Source organism: Pteronotus mesoamericanus, unplaced genomic scaffold (genome assembly GCF_021234165.1).
Source record: "Pteronotus mesoamericanus isolate MK-2021 breed Mesoamerican mustached bat unplaced genomic scaffold, CSHL_Meso_final contig_94, whole genome shotgun sequence".
In the NCBI taxonomy this organism is placed as follows: Eukaryota; Metazoa; Chordata; class Mammalia; order Chiroptera; family Mormoopidae; genus Pteronotus; species Pteronotus mesoamericanus.
The window spans coordinates 4,832,833-4,853,075 of record NW_026555285.1 but is presented as its reverse complement, the minus strand read 5'-3'; the positions used below and the strand labels follow the sequence as shown (position 1 = coordinate 4,853,075).

The 20,243-nt window shown below is 41.5% G+C and overlaps 1 protein-coding gene across 2 annotated transcripts; it reads left to right on the top strand.

The window, feature by feature from the left end:
- Window positions 1-3,849: 3,849 nt before the first annotated feature.
- CBY2 (chibby family member 2) lies at window positions 3,850-18,588 on the top strand. Of its 2 annotated transcripts, XM_054586617.1 has the most exons (3): window positions 3,850-3,924; window positions 4,201-4,281; window positions 17,365-18,588. In XM_054586617.1, the coding sequence occupies exons 1-3, from the start codon at window positions 3,850-3,852 to the stop codon at window positions 18,586-18,588; spliced, it is 1,380 nt and encodes a 459-aa protein (XP_054442592.1). The 2 variants fall into 2 exon arrangements, with proteins under 2 accessions (XP_054442592.1, XP_054442593.1); XM_054586618.1 differs by lacking the exon at window positions 4,201-4,281.
- Window positions 18,589-20,243: the final 1,655 nt, after the last annotated feature.

The following is a 20,243-nucleotide window of genomic DNA, read 5'->3' as shown; positions in this document are numbered from 1 at the left end:
ATAGGACACAAAATAAGCCTCAATAAATTCAGGAAAATTGAAATCATAATAAACATTTTTTTGGGCCACAGGGACTTGAAAGTGGAAATCAACCTCAAGTAAAAAACTCAAAACCATTCAAACTCATGGAGACTGAATAGCATGCTATTAAACAACGAATGGGTCAATAAAGAGACCAAGGAAGAAATAAAAAAAATTACAGGAAACAAATGAAAATGAACACACAACTGTCCAAAACCTATGGGACACAACGAAGGCAGTCCTGAGAGGGAAGTTTATAGCAATACAGGCCTACCTAAAAAAGAGAGAAACATTTCAAATAAATGACCTTACCCTACATCTTCAAAAACTGGAGAAACAACAACAAACAAAATGCAGAGTGAGTAGAAGGAAGGAAGTAACCAAGATCAGAGCAAAATGGAATGACATAGAGACTATAAAAACAATTCAAAGGATCAACAAATCCAGGAGCTGGTACTTTGAACAGATAAACAAAACCAACAAGCCTTTAAGCAGACTCATCAGGAAAAAATGGGAGAGAACTCAAATAAATAATATCAGAAATGAAAGAGGAGAAATTACAACTGATACCACAGAAGTACAAAGGATTGTAAGAAATTACTATGAACAATTCTATGCCAAGTAATTTGAAAACCTGGGTGAAATGGACCAATTTCTAGAAAAATATAACTTTCCAACACTGAATGAAGAAGAAGCAAAAAGCCCAAACAGACCAATAAGCGTAATCAAAAACTGAAGCAGTAATACAAAAACTCCTGGCACACAAAAGCCCTGGACCAGACGGTTTCACAGGAGAATTTTACAAAACATTTAAGGAAGAGCCAACCCGTCCTTCTCAGACTATTCCAAAAAATACAAGAAGAGGGAAGACTCCCAAACTTTTTTATGAGGCCAGCATCACTGTAACCCCAAACCAGATAAAGACAACAAAGAGAAATCTACAAGCCAATATCGCTGATGAACGTAGACACTAAAATCCTCAACAAAATATTGGAAAACCATATCCAACAATACATTAAAAAGATCATCCACCGTGGTCAAGTGGGATTCATCCCAGGGATGCAAGAATGGTTCAATATTCACAAGTTAATAAACATAACACATCACATAAACAAAAGGAAATATAAAAACTACATGATCATATCAATAGATTTAGAAAAAAAATATTTGATAAGGTACAGCATCCATTGATGATAAAAACACTCAGGGAAGTGGGAATAAATGGGACATACCTCAACATAATAAAGGCCATATATGAAAACACCTACAGCTAACACCATACTCAATGGACAAAAACTAAAGGGTTTCCCACTAAGATCGGGAACAAGACAAGGTTGTCTGCTTTCAACACTTCTGTCCAACATAGTACTGAAAGTCTTAACACAGCAATCAGACAAGAAAAAGAAATAAAATTCATCCAAATCAGAAAGGAGGAAGTAAAATTATCATTGTTTGCAGATGACATGATTGTGTACATAGAAAACCCTATAGATTCTGCCAAAAAACTACTTGACCTAATAAGTGAATTTGGCAAAAGAGTGGGATACAAAGTCAATATTCAGAAATCAAATGCACTTTTGTACACCATAATGAAATATCAGAATCAGAAATCAAGGGGAAAAATTCCCCTTGCTATAGCAATAAGAAAAATAAAATAACCTAGGAAGAAACTTAACCAAGGAGATAAGACACCTGTACTCAGAAAACTACATAACACTGAAGAAAAAAATTAAGGAAGACACAAATAAATGGAACCATATACCATGTTCATGGATTGGAAGAATTAATATCATCACAATGTCCATACCACCCAGAGCAATTTATAGATTCAATGCAATTCCTATTAAAATACAAATGATGTATTTCACAGATATAGAACAAAATGTTTCAAAAATTTATATGAAACCATAAATGACCCTGAATAGCCTCAACAATTTTGAGAAAGAAGAACAAAGTAGGAGAGATCACAATACCTGACATCAAACTATATTACAAGGCCACTCTAATCAAAAAAGTCTGATACTGGCAATAAGAACAGATAAATAGATCAATGGAACAGAATAGAGAGCACAGAAAGAAAGCCATGTCTCTGTGGTCAATTAATATTTGACAAAGGGGGCAGAAGCATAAAATGGGGCAAAAATAGCCTCTTCAACAAATGGTGCTGGGCAAGCTGGACAGCTACATGCAAAAAATTGAATTTCAACCACCAACTTACCCCATACACAAAAATATACTCAAGATGAATAAAAGACTTAAATATAATTCAAAACACCATAAAAATCCTAGAGGAGAACATAGGCAGGAAACTCTCAGATATTCCACCCAGCAATATTTTCACCAATATGTCCACTAAAGCAAGGGACATAAAGGAAAGCATAAACAAATGGGACTTCATGAAAATAAGTTTCTGCAGAGCTAAAGAAAACATCAGCAAAATGAAAAGGGAACCAACCATATGGGAAAATATATTTGCCAATGATACCTTGGAGAAGAGTTTGATCTCCAAAATATATAAAGAACTCACAGGACTCCACTCCAGGAAGGCAAATAATCCAATTAAAAAATGGGCAAAGGACCTGAACAGACACTTCTCCAAGGAGGACATACACAGGACCCAAAGACATATGAAAGGATGCTCATCATCTTTAGTTATCAGAAAGATGCAAATTAAAACCACAATGTGATACAACTTCACAGCATTCGGAATGGCCATCATGAACTAATCAACAAACAAGAAGTGCTGGTGAGGTTGTGGAGAAAAGGGAACCCTAGTACATTGTTGGGAATGCAGACTGGTGCAACCACTGTGGAAAACAGTTTGGGATTTCCTCAAAAAGCTAATAATGGAACTACCTTTAGACCTAGAAATTCCACTGCTGGGATTATACCCTAAGAACCCTGAAACATCTATTCAGGAGAACCTATGCACCCCAATGTTCATAGAAGCACAACTTACAATAGCCAAATGCTAGAAGCAATCTAAGTGCCCATCAATAAATGAGTGGATCAAAAATCTATGGTACATTTACACAATGGATTACTACGCAGCAGAAAGAAAGAAGGAACTCCTACCCTACATGACAGCATGGATGGAACTGGAGAGCATTATGCTAAGAGAAATAAGCCAGTGAGTGAAAAACAAATACCATATGATCTCACTTATAAGCAGGACCTAATCAACAAAACAAAAAAGCATGAAAAATATAACTAGCAACACTGAAAGAAAAGACAAATGGACAGTAATGAGAGGGGAGGAGGGAGGGAGGTAATAGGAAAAGAAAGGGAAGGGTCCAAACAAGGAACATGCATAAGGGACCCATGGACAAAGTCAAAGTGGAGAAGAATTGAGGGTGGGAGTTAGTGGTGGGTGGAGCAGGGGAATGTGGTGGTGGAAAAATGGATACAAATATATTTGAACAATAAAAAATAAATTAAAAACAAGAATTGAACTGAATTTCATGATGTCCAGCCAGTGTCAGAGAATTGGGAGAATTGATTGGTGTCAGGAAACATCTCATACTGCATTTATTCTCTTGGTGTGAAAAGAGTTCAGTTTGGGTTTCCTTCTTCTTGAGTGTTCAAACCAGAAGATGCCACCTCTGGAGAAATGATAAGGATCTCAGCCTAGCCTAGCAGGAGGGATGTGAAAGGCAGACAGAATGACCTAACAGGGGGCTAGTGTTTGGGCCATTATGTGTCACATTGACCCTGACCAGCCATGTGGACACACTAGGGTGAGATTTTCCTGACTTCCAGGAGCCTTATTCCTGCCTGAGATGCTCATAGAGAGACCATGAGCCCTGAAAAGCACTATATTGTTTTGTGATGTCACCTCTGGAATGTTCTGAGTGTTTTGGTGACCAACTTCTGCATAGGACCTATACCTGGCACCTAACATTGGTATGACTTTTTACTTGAGATAAAAAATAATACTCTTAGAAAAGAGTTTTGTAAGGCTTTGACACCCAACTATAATACCTACCTTAATTTTTGTTCAGATATTGACAAATCCCCTTATCAGATATCATCTTAATATTCTTTCAAACTCAGTTTTTCATAATGTATATAATTTACAAGAGGAGATAAATGAGTAGAAAGTCCTCTATTTTACAAATAAGGTAATTGAGATCCAGTGATGTGCTGAGAAGCAGACATGTTATTTTCTCTTTTTAATAGCACTCGAGGCCACATTTTACAAGAAAAGGAGATGCCAGATCTGAAAGCCTAGAGATTCCAATCAATGTGGTTCTACCTCAGGTATGGATAATCACAGAAGGATGTAAACTATCAGGTTTAGCCAGAATAACCCTCCTCTTTCAAAACTCTAGTGAGATGTCATAGAACGAGCAGAGTACTCAGGACCTTGATTTTAATTGCAGGTCAGCTGCCAACCAGCTGTGTGCATTGCTGAGGCCACTTAGCCACTGTAGATCTTGAGTCCCTCATCCCTAGAATGAAGAGAGTGGGTTAGGTGATCTGTAAGACCTTCTAGTCCTTACCCATGATACTCTGAAATAAGCCAATCTTCTGAAAATGATGCCTTTTCGTACTTGTTATTGTTCAACCACTCTATTACTGGAGGAGAATTAGAACTGGGGTGTGGAATCAAATACATGTAACTGAATCCATGAGAAGAAAACCTAGTACATTACATCAAGGGGTACAGGGTCATTTGGAGGTGTCAAGAAAATTAAGATCTGCTGTATATCAAAGACAGAGTATAAGGGGGTGGGCACAGAACAGGGGGTGATGAAAGGAGGAAGTCTTGACAGGCTGGAGGTTCTTAGGTCTCCTTCTGCTAAGCAGCCACTTCTTTGATGGGGTTTTTCTGATTGGATTGTTTCTACTGCTGTTATGTCACAAAGGGGGCAACCTTACTTATCCATAGTCACCTAGGGTCCTGTTCGAAGACCATGGCGGTGCCACCAGAGGGGCTGAAATGTAGGGTGGAGGAGTCCAGTGCAGAGGTAACTATCTGAAAGCTCTGTTCAGGGATGTGTTATGGACAGCATTGATCACAAGTATATATATATACTTCTGTATACACACACACATACACATAATCAGCTTTTCAGAAGAACACCATTAGAAAACCTTCAGCATTCCTTCTATAGGTGGAGCTAACTGTAACAATCTAGCAAGTATATTCAACAGGAGGAAAAAAATATAGGACAAAAAATATTCTGGCTATTTCACATTTTCCTATAACTTTGTGTTGAACAGCTACTTCTCTGAAGCTTAGAACACAAGCTAACTTTCTCTGGATCATTAGACAGGATGGCTTCCCACAGGGTTCCTACAGCTGTAGGAACCTAGATTTAGGTCTAATTCTTTCCACCTGAAATACATGTGTTGCTCTGTTAACCACTACTCTCTTGATGGTGGGTGTTGCTCCCTCGATTTGTTGACAGCTCAGATAAATCAGTTTGTTTTGCCAAAGGATAGGCAGAAGGTGCCAACCTCAGGATGGGTTTGGGGATGGGGGCCCAGAACAGGATTTGAAATAGTCATTATGTGATAAAAAGATAGCAAGATAGCATAACTCTCCCTGTCTACCTCCCAGAAACAACCCAACATTGAGAAGGAGAGAAGGAGAACAGAAATGGAGAGTGCTTTAAAAAGGTTCAACTGCTGGTGTGGTTCAGTTGGTTGGAGCGTTGTCCTGTAAACTGAAACGTGTGGGTTGGTTCTGGTCAGGGTGCATATGAGAGGTAAATAGTTGATGCTTCTCCTGCATTGATGTTTCTCTCCCTCTCCCTTTCCCTCTCCTCCCTTCTCTCTAAAGTCAGTAAGCATGCCCTTGGTGAGGATTAAAAATTAAAAAAGGCTCAAGCCATCCCCTTCAGTGCTGCAGGATCCAGTGCTGCTGCTGGGGTCTGGGAGGGCATGGATAGCATGGAGCGCATGGGTGAGAGGATACCTGCTGCCTGAGTATGTGTACCCCTCATGGGCAGATGTAGCTTCATGGGTACACCTGCCATGCAGAAATCATACATGAGGTTTCAGACACTTGCCAGGATGCTCTGGGCTGGTGCACTGGGGGAGGGGGTATGTGCATTTATAAATTTAGGTTATCTGAACTATGCCACCACCAGGGCTGTTCGGGGGACTGATGAACTTACTGGACCTACTCCAATGACATAGTTCATAGTTGGGGGGTGGGTTGATGTGGTTCGCAAGGGGATGGAGAACTATCAACCAAGTATTGATTTGATCAGGTGTCAGGCCATGCAAGTGTGAGGCAGAGATTGTATAGGTACAGGAACTGGGAAACCCATGAACCCTACTAGTAATAGCAGAGCTGGAGTTAGGGGCTTGAACTCAAGTCAACACTCACTCTCTCTGCTACACTGACTCTCTCTGCTGGGCATATGTCACCTGGCTGGACCAGGTCTTGTCTTAGTTCTCTGCTTCTTCTCTAGCTTTTAGAAAATCCCATCTTCTCTACCCACATCTTACTGTTTGCCCCTGAGTTCCCTGTATGTATCTGCCACATGCTGCTTCAGTCTGGAGCTCAGTCCATTCTTTTTTAAAAGGGAATTACATCAGCAGCTCTTCCCTGAAAGTGCCTCTGGCTTCCCAGCTCCCAATCATGCTGGGCGTTTGGGCTTTCCAAATTACATTCCAAATGCTTATCATTCACTGTTATCATCCTGAGGTCTTTTTAAGTCTTATTGATTTCCAGTTTTTTTCTCACATTAAATATCTGTGTTTTCAATGTCATTCCCTGCCCAAGCCAGCTGACCTTCTTGTTCCTTTTGTACATAATATGCATAGTGATTCAGTTCTCACAGGCATTCACATTTCCTCAATTGAGCACAATCTGAATTACTTGAAGGTGTTGTTTACTGCTAGATCATTAATGAAGGACCTATGCCAGATCAGAAAGCACCCTCCAGGCCCCTCTCATTCTACCCCTCCACCCCCTGAAGTTGCCTTTTCTCAGTCCCATTTGTTTGAGCTTGTTCTTTGGAAGTTATGGAGTCTGCTAACAATATCCATATCTCTGAATTGACTGTTAGAAGGAAGAGTTCATAGGATTCTGTGTTAAATAATTAGCTGAAACTACCATACATGATGACATATTTATCCTCTTTCCTGTTAATGTTATAATTCTATCAAAATCAATCACATTTACCTGTGAATTATCCTCTTACTTGTTCACATTTATTAAAACCAACATTGACTTTATCATGGTATAGGGAGCCGAATTAATATAAAAAATATGATAATGAACCTCAGCCTTGTCACCTCATCTGAAAATTACTGGCATATCTGGCTCTTCCATCATCCTGGGCACCTCAGATTCCCATGCCTGAAAAGTACCTCAGATGGCTGAGTGTTCTTTGACTGTAACCCTCAGTACTGCGAGCAAAGTAGGCATTTAAAACCTCGGTCAACAGTCTTGGAATCTACCAGGCTTTGAACATCCCTTCTGGTTTGTGGTAGCCACACTTTTCTGAGAGTGGAGAGAACTTCAGAGTGTCAGCTAACCTGGCTAGTCACTGTCCAGTCCTGTCCCCAAACCCATTAGATGGGAGGCTGCCAACCCCAGGAAGTCCATTTCAGAAGGTCCCAGTCAGAGAGTCCTATTCCTTAGAAATTCTGTAGCATCAGTAAGACACTTTGGTCTTATCACCTCCCCTTTTCCCTTCCCCTACCCCCCACAATTGGACAACTTTCCTCCATGTTCTCCCCTTGCTAGGAGGCTGGTGATCTGACAAAGACACCCAGTCACTGGTGATTTCAAGTATTTTTCTTTTGGGACCACTTGCATTTAAGGAGATGATAGGGAGAGGGTCAGACCTGGTACCAAGGAAGAACATCCATCCATAGATGACATTCAGGCATCTGTGAGAGATAGGTTTGTGCCCAGGGGGCTCTTCCTGAATCCCAAGCATTAATACATCTTAGGTCACAACTGTGAGTACATTCATCTGAGGACAGAGTCTCTTGGCCACTTCCTAATAAGGCCTGATGGGAAGGTATCATGAACCTCATAGCCTGTTGTATTTCTCTTTTGCATCCATCCTCATATCCCATTCCTCCATGAAGAAGTCAAACATTTCCTCTCCCTCTTATTAGATATGTTCATATGTGAGAATATTTCCCACAGACCATGGAGGAGATAATCTTTCCTCCATGGGAAACTTGGTCCATGTTGCTCTGGAGGCTTGGGCCGTGTTGCCATTGGCTTTGGTTCTACTTCCCAGGCTTAGCAGAACTTCCAGGGGTGTTCCAGGGGCTTTTTGTTGGCTTACCTCTCTCTTTAAAAAAAGATTATATTTATTTATTTATTTTTAGAAAGAGGAAAGGGGAAGGAGAAAAAGAGGGAGAGAAAAATTGATGTGAGAGAGAAACTGATTGGTTGCCTCTCGTATGCTCCCAGACTGGGGACTGAACCCTTAACTCCAGCATTTGCCTTGATGGGGAATTGAGCTAGCGAACTTTCAGTTTGTGGGTCAACACCCAACTGAGTCATACCAGTCAGGGTGGCCCATGTCTCTTATTAGAGCTCAAGGACATCAAGGACAGATTAGTGTAGCTCATAAAACCAACCCAGTAAAAACACTGGTTAAGGTGACCCACTGAGAAGGCGCTGGCTTCAGGTATATGCTAAGGAGTCCTGGGATTTTGTATCTCATGTATTTGTCTAGCTCAGATGCTCATTTTCTGGAAAGCCCTTTTATAAAGAAATATATTCATCATTTGTTATAGGCCAGGAATATTTGTTTAAGCCTTACCAGTAGAACTGGCCATCTGGTCTTTATGACAGCTTGCCTACCACTTCCTTGGCTTCTCATAACCATTTCAGGAAGTATTCAGGGCAGCTACATTTAAGTTCATTTCAGAGGTGACATTCAGAGAAGTGAAGTGACTTTCTGAAGAGTTCTCAAAGGTGTGGGACATTTTAGCCCAAAGTTACTGGGAATTTGAGGCCTCTACACTAATTAGATTATAGGTTCAAGAGGGTGATATGGACAATGAGCACACACAAGGCATTTGTAGGCAGGGGAAACTTCCTTTAAGGACTACACAGATGAACCTACAGTTTTGTAAAATTCACATGTGGAGACCCCCACTTGTTGTAGCATTTATATCATGCAGCAACAGCTCTGCAGTTTAAAAATATAAACTGAAATGAGGACATAGCTTTATCAAATACACTAAGAATATTAAAACAAACAAAACCACCACTTTTGTTGTCCAAAAATGGTAGAATGTTGACAGTTTCACATATTTCAACCTAATAGCTTCTCCTTACCTTTCAGTGCATTTTGGTTGATTAGTTCATTAACAAGGACTCATTATACCTTTGCTCTATATAAAATGTGCTGTTCTAATTTCTAGAACTAGGGATGTCAAAAAAAAAAAAGTGATAGTTTACTGCCTTAGAGAATTGCAATTTATTTATCTGGGGAGATGGTGGGACAGAACATAAGAGAAGCACTGCAGAGTAATATCAACAGATGCAAAATAAAGTATCTGGGCGTTATAAAGAGCTAGAATGAGCATGCAGTTTGGAGTCAGATATCCTAGGTTTAAACCCTGGCTTTGTCCCTTGCTGGCTAGGTGATCTGAGGTAGAACCATGGTGGCTCTTTTTGATAAGACATTATATATGAATAAATCAATTAGCATATCATTACATAGTAGTCATTCAGTAAGTATTATTTCCTTTTTCTTGTTTTATAAATTTTTCTCTAAGGAAACGCCATGCAACTTCGCTTCCAAGCCAAAGTACATCCCTTATATCTGCAGCTTTTTACAAACAAAGAAAATATCACATTTTATTTTTTTTATTTTTTAACTCTACAACAAACTGTGAAATAGGCAGATGTTAGTAAGGTTGCTTTGGATAGTTGTACAGATTGAGCACTGCAACAACAGTTGTAAATTGTGCCCTCTAAAGTTTGTCATTGTATAACCTACACAAACATATGGGGTGGCTCTGAATCATGTTAGTATTCACATATTCTAAATGAGGAAATGCAATCACAGAAATTAAGTGATTTTAAAAGGTTATACACTCATACAGTGCAGAGCCAGAACTCCCCAGGATTTACGATGCCCAGCCCCCAGATCCCCATACCTTACTGCCTACATAATGCTTGTGGCACTTTGACCTCTCTCATTGGCACTAAGAAGTAATCAGTACTAATAACTTGGATTTTCTTTCTTTATTTTATTTTTCACATGTTTATTTATAAGTAGAACATATATACACATACACAGGTATCACTGGGACATTTTAGGAGTCTTGGAGCTGGGAACACACCTTCCTCTCCTGACTCAGCATGAGCTCTCTAGAAAAGGGCTTCTGTCACTGCCTTGCTGGAAATCCTTGGGGAGGACTATTTGGGCTCTCACAGCTGATCTCATGTCCACATCAGTTGTCCCAGTGGGCCAAAGACAAAGGGGCTGTGAGCCTCTGCTCAGTTACTCACGTTCAGGCCAATTTCTGTATACAACTCTGGGTACAACCTCAGATCATGGCTAGTTTGCCCCAGCAGCATTTGTCTTACATCCTTGATGTCATCATTGTGGCGCTGGGAGATGTGGTCCTTTAGTTCATCCACATTGTAGTCTTCAGATGTTAAGTGGGAAATCTCGCTACCCAGCACGCCTCTCTTCTCTGTCAGCTTCTGAATGTCAATATGCAGAGAATTCTTGCTAGCTCCATCAGCCTGGTCTCATTTGGAAGTTGGCTATTCCTAAGCCCTGAGATCCAGGGCCCCCATTTTGGAGAAGGTGTCTGCAAAGCAGGAGGGTCCAGGACAGGGACAGGAGAGCCACCTCTCAGGTCTGCTAGGTAATTAGAATCCTAGAGACCAGGAACAGCAACACAGTGAGCTGCATATGCACCCAGTGAGATCAGGCTCCACCCTTAATAAATGACTTCTCAAATTGATTGTAAGTTTCCTGAAGGCAGGGTCTTAGACCAGATGCTAAATTAATGTTAGTTGATTCATTAACATAAATGTGGAGGAAGAATTGGTGCAAGAACATTCAGAGTGGGACTAGATTAGGGTGAGAAGTTTTCACAAGGCCAGGAAAGAGCTTTCATTTGAACACTAAGTCCAGCTGGTCTGATTGCAGTTCAGAAAATACCATAGAAAAGGACAAATTTGTCTTGGCATAATGTTTCCCTAAAGTTCAATCAGGACTTTTGGCATATTTTCCCTTAAATCTTCTCACTTTCAGAAACAGAAAAGGTACTACTTTACTTTAGCCTCACCTTGGACACATGAGGCTATTCTATGTTCTAAGAAACAAGGCCATGAGTCAGTAGTGAATTCGACCTCTTTCTTTGTCCCTTCTGGGCTTAGGAGGAGCGATATTAGGACTCAGTTGTAAGGGGAGGATTTGGTTTCCTGGGTAAGTAAGTAAAGGAACCTATTAGTCCATCAATATTTTATGGATCAGGAGTGGTGGGCATGAAACAGAAAGGGAAAAGGATCTGCTTGGGAAGTGTTGATCATTTAAGGGAGGAGATGTCAACTAGGTTGGTAAAACAGGTCTGCTAGGGGCATAGTGGTACCCATTTACGATACGGATCTGTGGAACCAGAGAAAGTTAGTCTAAGAGGGCATTTAGAGATAATGCCACTGACATTTCATTATACACAGGTGGAAACCAAGATCAGAAGATGAGAGGAAGTGACCAAGGTCACCTAATGGCATGCATAAGGACAAGGACCAGATAGCCAGATTGTCTGTAGCTAGGGATCTACCACTACATGTCAAGTTTTTATTTAGTGCATTTCTGTTGAGGAGAGTAAAAAATTCATTGAGTATCTAGTTCAGAATGTGAATATAGTGTAATGGCAGCTGAATAGGATGATTTAAAGGCCACTAAAGATTCTCCAAACAAGCATAAAGCATTATATATTCCTCTTTGGATATTCAGTTGGATCAAGGAGAGCATCTCTCTGATTGAAACCAAACAATCCTAAAAAAGAAATGAGACAATTGGGGAAATTTGTACATTGACTTGGTACTTGCTGTTATTAAGAGGTCACTGTTAAATTTTAAAAGGATGTAATAAGTCAGTCAGAGAAAGACAAATACCATATGAATTCACTCATATGTGGAATATAATGAACACACTGAATTAACAAGCAAAATATAGACAGAATCACAGATAGAGAGTAGGATGACAGTTACCTGGGGGGCAGGTTAGGGGTGGAGGGATTGAGAAAAAAGACAAAAGAACTCATGGACATGGACAACAGTGTGGTGATTGCAGGAGGGTGGGAGGTATAAGGGGACTAAATGGTAATGGAAAAAAATAGAGTAAAAATAAGCCACAAAACAATAACAGGATTATAGTGGTATTGTGGTTTTGTTTAAAAGATATACACTAATGTGTTTATGGATAAAATAATAATATTATTGATTGTATTCCCCATGCTGTACTTTATATCCCCATGAGTATTCTGTAACTACCAGTTTGCACTTTTTAATCCCTTCACCTTTTTCACCCATCCACCCAACCCCACTTTCATCTGGCAACCATCAAATTGTTCTCTGTATCTAAGTCTGTTTCTGTTCTGCTTGTTCATTTATCTATTTATTTATTTTTTAAAGATTCAGTTGTTGATAAATATGTATTTATTGCTATTTTGTTGTTCATATTTTTAATCATTTTTTTCTTCTTCTCAAAGAAAACCCTTTAACAATTTATATAATACTGGCTCAGTGGTGATGAGTGCCTTTAGCTTTTTCTTGTCTAAGAAACTCTTTATCTGCCCTTTGATTCTAACTGATAGCTTTGCTGGGTACAGTAATCTTGGTTGTAGGTTCTTACTTTTCATCACTTTGGATGTTTCTTGCCAATCCCTTCTGCAAAGGTTCTTTTAAGAAATCAGGTGACAGTTTTATGGGAGCTCCCTTTTAGGTAACTAACTGCTTTTTTCTCGCTGCTTTTAAGATTCTCTCTTTATCTTTAACCTTTGGCATTTTAATTATGATGTGTCTTGGTTTGGGCCTCTTTGGGTTCATCTTGTTTTGGACTCTCTGCGCTTCCTGGACTTCTATGTCTATTTCCTTCACCAAGTTAGGGAAATTTCCTTTCATTGTCTTTTCAAATAATTTCCAATTTCTTGCTCTCTATCATCTCCTTCTGGCACCCCCATGATCTAAATGTTGGTATGCTTGTAGTTGTCCCCAAAGCTCCTTAAACCATCCTCATATTTTTGGATTCCTTTTTACTTTTTGCTGTCCTATTGGGTGTTTCTTGTTTCTTTACATTCCAAATTGCTCATTTGACTCTTGGCCTTATCTACTCTTCTGTTGATTCCCTGTAATGTAGTTTTTATTTCATTGTAATCTTCATTTCTGAGGGGATCTTTTTTATACTGTTGAGGTTCTCACCAAGTTCATCGAGCATTCTTATAATCAGTTTTTTGAACTCTGTATCCAGTAGATTGCTTGTCTTCATTTTTTTGGTTCTGTTTCTGGAGTTATATTCTATCCCTTCACTTGGGACATATTTCTTTGTCTCCTCATTTTGGCAGCCTCCCTGTGTTTGTTTCTATGTATTAGGTAGAACTACTATGTCTCCCAGGCTTGGTTAAGTGGCCTAATGTAGTAGGTGCAGGGTCCAGTGACACAGCTTCCCTGATCGCCCAAGCTAGGCTCTCAAGATGCGCCCTCTGTGTGGCTGTGTATACCATCTCCTGTAGTAGAGCCTTGATTGCTGTTGGCACCTCAACTTGAGGGATTTACCCAAATGCTGATTAGCTGCAAGGACTGGCTACTACCACTGACCTCTGACCATCTTGGAGGATAAACTGTGCAGGGACCCACCCCACAGAGCAGGACTTACTTCAGTGAAGCTCTGGTGCCTGCTGAACCCAGCTCTTGCTTATGGAGGTGTTGGGTGGTGATGCATTGATGTGGTCTGAAGCTGTCCACTGGATGCACTGGCTCTGGGGTCTCCCAGGAGGTGCATGCCAAAGCCAACCGTCACCTGTCTTCTTCCTGGAGCCACCCTGCATGAGATACCAAGTAACCTGCAGAGAGCTGCTACTTGTGCTGGGCATGGAGGTGCCCAGGTGAGGCCAGCCTGTTAACTGAGGCTGGCTGCTGCTCATGCCAAGCTTGGGGCCATTTAGTAAGAGGTATAGGGCACGCTGAGGCCAAACACTGCTTGTTTGAGAGATTTTAGGAAAACCTGAAGCATGAGCCAAAACAGGTCATTTGTACAGAAGAGCCACTGGAAACAGCTTGGGTGGACCTGAAAGTTGGTGGGGCAGGGCCTCAGAGAATCATCAGGGTGGGGCAAACAATGTGAGCCAGATTGATGGTGACTCAGATATAGTGCCTGACTGCCAGCTATGTAGGGGGAGGGCTCATCAGAGGAATGGCCTGGGCCAGCACTTCTGTTTTGGAAAAAGTTGCTCCCTACCAAATATCACCCTGATGCTGGACAATTAAGTTCCTCCATGTATATTTCTGGTATCTTTCAAGTTGCTGCCCCAGCACTGAAGCTCAGAGGAGAAGTCTGAGTAAGTTCGTGTGTGGGCTCTTTAAGAGGAATTGCTTGGGACTCCAGAAGCCCTCTAGAGGCATTCTGCCAGCTTCAATCCCTGCTGGTTTTAACAGTCAGAAGTTATGGGCATTTCTCTTCCTGGCAGTAGAACCCTGGGCTTGGGGGCCTGGTGTGAGGCTAGAATACCTCACTCCTCACGGGGTACCTCCACAGCTGAGGTATCTCTCCCAATTTTTACCCAACACATGAAGGTGTGGGACTAGCTGGTTCTACATCTCCACACTTCTACCAGTGTCAGTGTGGCTTCTTCTTCCATTGCCTAGTTGTAGGACTTTCATTCAGTCAGATTTCAGGTGGTTCTGAATGATGGTTGTTTTGTAGTTTAGTTGTAACTTTCATGTGGTCGCGGGCAGAGGTGAGTACTGCATTTACCTATACTCCCATCTTGACTGGAAGTCTACACATTGCTTTCAAATAACCCAGTGACAAGGGAGTGTTGTGGAATTGGGTGATGGTATATATGAAACAACTGTCGCATCAATTTGATAATTGCTGAAGTTAGGTGATGGTTACATGAAATAATGTACCCATCTAATAATTATTATTCTTTTTCTCTTTTTATAGCTGTTGGAAAATTTACATAATAAAAAGTTAAGAAAAAAGCATCTTAACCCCAGAGTACTGCAAATCCTTTGAGAAATTCATGGTGATCTCTCATGTGTGCTCTTTACACATTGAAGTTCAGGGAGCCAGAACTGGGTTTGTGACTTAGTAATTAAACTGATACTGGTCATTTAACTTCCTTGAGTTTCAGTTTCTCCATCTGTAAAATGGGAATAATAATAATACCTTATTAATTTGGTGTTGTGCAGTATTTGGTAGGTAGAATGCTCAGCTCCAGGCCTAGCACAAAATTGAGGCTCAATATTTGTTTCCTTCTCCCCATTCCTTCTCAAGATTGGGATACACATCATTGACTAAAACCACATTTTCCATAATAATATAATCTAAAAGCAAGATGCTGCTGTGATGGAGAATCTAGTTATAATTTCATTAGTTATAATTTATATAATTCATTAGTTATAATTTGAGGATGGAGAGAACCTCTCAAGTTTTATTCACTACTGACCTTTGCTAATCTTCCCAGAAATCCAGATCAAAGAGCCTTCAATTTACAAGGACATGGTGTGGACTATCCACAATGAGATTCATTCCTATCATAGGTTCAGCCACAAAAGCCAATTATAGTTGAGAAATATAAATACTCTAGAGTCTGGATTTATTTCAAGCAAATAAGGTTCTCATTACAGAATGCCCTCACACACTTGTTATCTGGAAGATTAAGCATATCCTTACAAAAAGTTAATGGCATGTGCTTATTGCAAAGTTAATGGCACAGAACTGTGTCTTCTATTTCTCTAGCTATTCAGATCTTTAAAAATTCTAACTTTATAGACTGTGCAAATTACATATCTACATATACACATACTTATGTGTAGTATATGTGTATAGATATATAATTATAACATATATATTTTATATATATAGCATATAACCTGACTTGTTTTCTATTTTATCTATAAAATTGTGAAAATAACCTAAGAGATAAGAAATTTATATTTGGAGAACATTGCTTGGATAAAATGCTTTCGTTATATTCAGAAGTGGCTATCATGATTTTACTTTATTTACATTTATTGCTGTAGTTGTTTCCTCTTCTCTCGGATGCATTCCACCTGTTCACCACTTTTTGAATACATCTCAGAATTTTTCCATTAGTGCATCCTACTTTTCTTGATAACAATAACTTACATTTCTATGGCACTTGGCAGTTTAAAATCACTTTTACATTCATTATCTCATTCAGTCCTCACACAGTTTTGTGAACTAAGCAGGGCACATATTATTTCAATTTTGTAGCCATATTTTACTAACCCTCAGTGTTGGAAGGTGCCTAATTTAAGATCATGCAGTTTGACTCCCACTTTGTTTACTAGTGATAAATCCGAGTCTCAGAGAAGATGAGAGAGCACTTCAGTTTCACATGCACATCAGTGACAGATAATAATTCTTATTGATGAATTCCATATTTGTAAATTTCCCTAATTTTTTTCAGAAAAATTTGTTTGTAACCCACAAATCAATACTAAGGGCTCTTCCATGGTCATTCACGGACCCACACAGAGTGATGAAACATTTGAGGGTACTGATGTAAATGTTCTCAGCTGAGGAGCCTTCTTGTTTCAGCTCTCATACCGTAAAACTGTTTATTTCACAGTTTTAGTACCAGATTTTTCACATTTTTGTTGGTGACTTCACTGTCTAAAATCACCCTCCAGCATAATGCTGAAGTTTTGCCTAGTCTTTCTAAGCACAAGAAGGCAGTGAGGTGCTTTACAGAGAAAACAGTTGTGTTAGATAAACTTTGTTCAGACATGAGTTACAGCGCTGTTGGCAGAGAGTTCAATGTTAATGAATCAACAGTACATATTAAATAAGGTGTCTTTCAACAGAAACAGACATTAATATATTGAATGGTTGATGAAAATATAACCAGAGGCTGACAGGAACCTAATTTTGTATATCTCCTGGCAGCCATGGCTCAGTATTCACTAATTCAGTGTTCTCCACAATTTTATTGAACATAACTGCAGAGAATAATGAAGATCAACTACATTTCCTTGTGAGGACCTCAAGAGGCCAAGTGCAAAAGTGTCTACTGTGGCCAGGCCAGAGCAGACTACCAGGTTGGGTTTACTGCAAGGTGTCCTGGCCTCTTTGTCAGCCAGCCTTGGGTGTGCCAGCTCCTTCACTAACTCTGGGCTTCCCCTGTTCTTTCCTGCAGCGGGGCACAACTGAGCCCTTCTTGAGGCTCCACAACCTGTACCCGAGCCCACGCTGCGCCAGGCAGGCCGCCCTGCCCAGGCTGAGCCGCAGGGTGGCCAGCCAGCACTCGTACCCGCTGAATCGCTTCTCCTCTGTGCCCTTGGACCCCATGGAGCGGCCCACCTCCCAGGCGGACCTAGAGCTAGACTACAACCCTCCGCGCGTGCAGCTCAGCGACGAGATGTTTGTGTTTCAGGACGGGCGGTGGGTCAATGAGAACTGCCGCTTACAGTCACCCTACTTCTCCCCCTCGTCCTCCTTCCACCACAAGCTGCACCACAAGCGGCTGGCCAAGGAGTATCTGTTGTTGGATGAGAACAGGTCCCTGCGGGAGGAGAACCGCGCCCTGCGCGAGGAGAACAAGACCCTTCGCAAGGAGAACAAGATCCTGCAGGTTTTCTGGGAGGAGCAAAAGCTCCCGCCGGGCCGAGAGGACAGCAGGGCCTCATCACCGCTGCTACACAAGGACAGCACGGCCTTGGAGGCGGCGAAGAAAGACCCGGCCGCACATGGGCATCGCAGCAAGGAGAACAGCACGCTCCAGCTCCTCCGGGAGGAGAACCGGGCCCTGCAGCAGCTGCTGGAGCAGAGGAAGGCCTACTGGGCCCCGGCCGAGGAGAAGACGGGCCCCGCGGAGGAAAGAAACCCGACCCCCTCGCCCCATGAGGAGCCACGCAGTTCCGGGCTTCTGACGGACCCAGGCCCAGGCCTCCCCTCCGTGTTCGAGGACTCAAAAGGACCCTCGAGCCCGCAGGAGGACTCCAAGATGCTCCGTGCCCTGCGGGAGATGGTTACCAGCCTGGCTGGGACCTCCCGGGATGAGGAGAGCCAGGCGGTCCCGGGCCCTGGCCTGGCGGATGGCAGCCAGCCCCTGGAGCTGCTGAGGGAGATGAGCCGGGTGCTGCAGGCCCTGCGGGACGAGAACCAGAGCCTGCAGGCCCTCCGCGAAGAGAACCGGCTCCTGCAGGAGGAGAACAGGGCCCTGCATGCGCTGCGCGACGAACATCGGCTCTTCCAAGAGGAGAACAAGGCTCTGTGGGAGAACAACAAGCTGAAGCTGCAGCAGAAGCTGGTCATTGACACCGTGACCGAAGTCACCGCCCGCATGGAGATGCTCATTGAGGAGCTCTACGCCTTCATGCCAGCCAAGAACAAGGACCCCAAGAAGCCTCCCAGGGTCTGAGGCCGCCCAGGCGCACAGAGGCACTGAGCTTGGGGCACAGAACATTTCCTGCCTTTCTTTTGTCTTCCTCGCCTTCACCCAGCAGCTCGTGCCTGTGGAATAGCAGGAAGATCTGCCTTGCAGAACTCAGAGAAGTAATAAAGGAGTGAGGAGGCTGGGGCCAGTTAACACAGTGCTGCTCTTTTCTTTTTTCTCTTTTCCCTTTTCTTTCTTTCTTATAGAGCAGTTTTAGGTCGCTCAAAATTGAGCAGAAGGTACAAAGATTTCACTTACACTTCCTGCCCCATGCACGCACAGCTTCCCCCATTATCAACATTCCTCACCAGATAGTACGTTTGTTAAAAATTCTGAGTCTACATTGGCACATCATAATCACCCAAAGTCCATAGTTTACATTAGGGTTCACTCCTGGTGCTGTATATTCCATGGATTTGGACAAATGTTTAATGACAGGTATTCACTTAAGTATCATACAGAGTATTTTTACTGCTCTAAAAATCTCGTGCTCCATCTATTTATTCATCCCTTTTTATCAACTTTAGATCTTTTTACTGTTTCCGTAGTTGTGCCAGGACATAGAATTGGAACCATACAGAAGTCTTTTCAGAATTGGCCTCTTTCACTTAGTATTATGCATTCGCAATTCCTCGATGTCTTTTCATGACCTCATAGCTCATTTCTCTTTAACCCTGAATATTTCCTTGTCAGGATGTACCAGGGTTTATTTTTTAAAAAGCCGTAATAAAAATTTCATTTTTATTCTAATAAGGTATGACTGACATGGAAAGAATTTTCAAATTTGATGAAGAAACTTGCTGGTTGTGTTTATCTTTACTTTTTGGATGTACTATAGTTTATTTATCCACTCATACTGACATCTAAGTTGCTTCTAAGTCTTGGCAGTTATGAATCTAGCTTCTTTTTCTTCTCTTTTTTTCCCAGCCCATTCCTTTATTACATTCTCTTTTTCTCTTTCATTTCTTCCCCTTTTTTCTTTTTTTCCCTCTCCTCTCTTTCTTGCTTCCCCATTGTCTTCAATTTTTAAGGCCATGGCGTGGGGGATGGTCTGTGGGAGAAGAGGTCACTCTAGACTAGGGCTTTTCGGTTGCACTGCTGTTGACACCTGGGTTGGATAATTTCATTGTGTGGGCTCTCCTGCACATTGTAGTATGTTTATCAGCATCCTTTTTCCTTTGCTCACTAGATGCCAGCAACAGCCACCAAACCCCCATCTCTTACAACCAAATACGTCTCCAGACATCACCAAATGTACCTCACATGTCAAAATCCCTGTCCTCTACTTCCAACATTGCTCTACCTTTCTTAAAGTATATTCCTTGAAACACTAGTTCTTGAAATGCTCTGAAAAAAATTAAGGTTTCCAGGGATGGGTTGGAAATGCTACTACAATCTTCTCTGGCAGATTAATAATTATATTCCACCTTAAAAGGTCTGAGAAATCCTACAATGAAGAAACCTGCTAGTTTTGGTGATCCCAGAATAACCTGATTTTATTTGATTGTGATATATCTTTTTATGTTACCCTGCTGATCATCCAGTTTGGGAAGTAGTGCTCTGTGTTCTGGGCCCTAGGCTCATGTCCCTACTCCTGCGTGCCCTCTGCTTGCTCATGGGTCACACTTCCCAGCTGGATG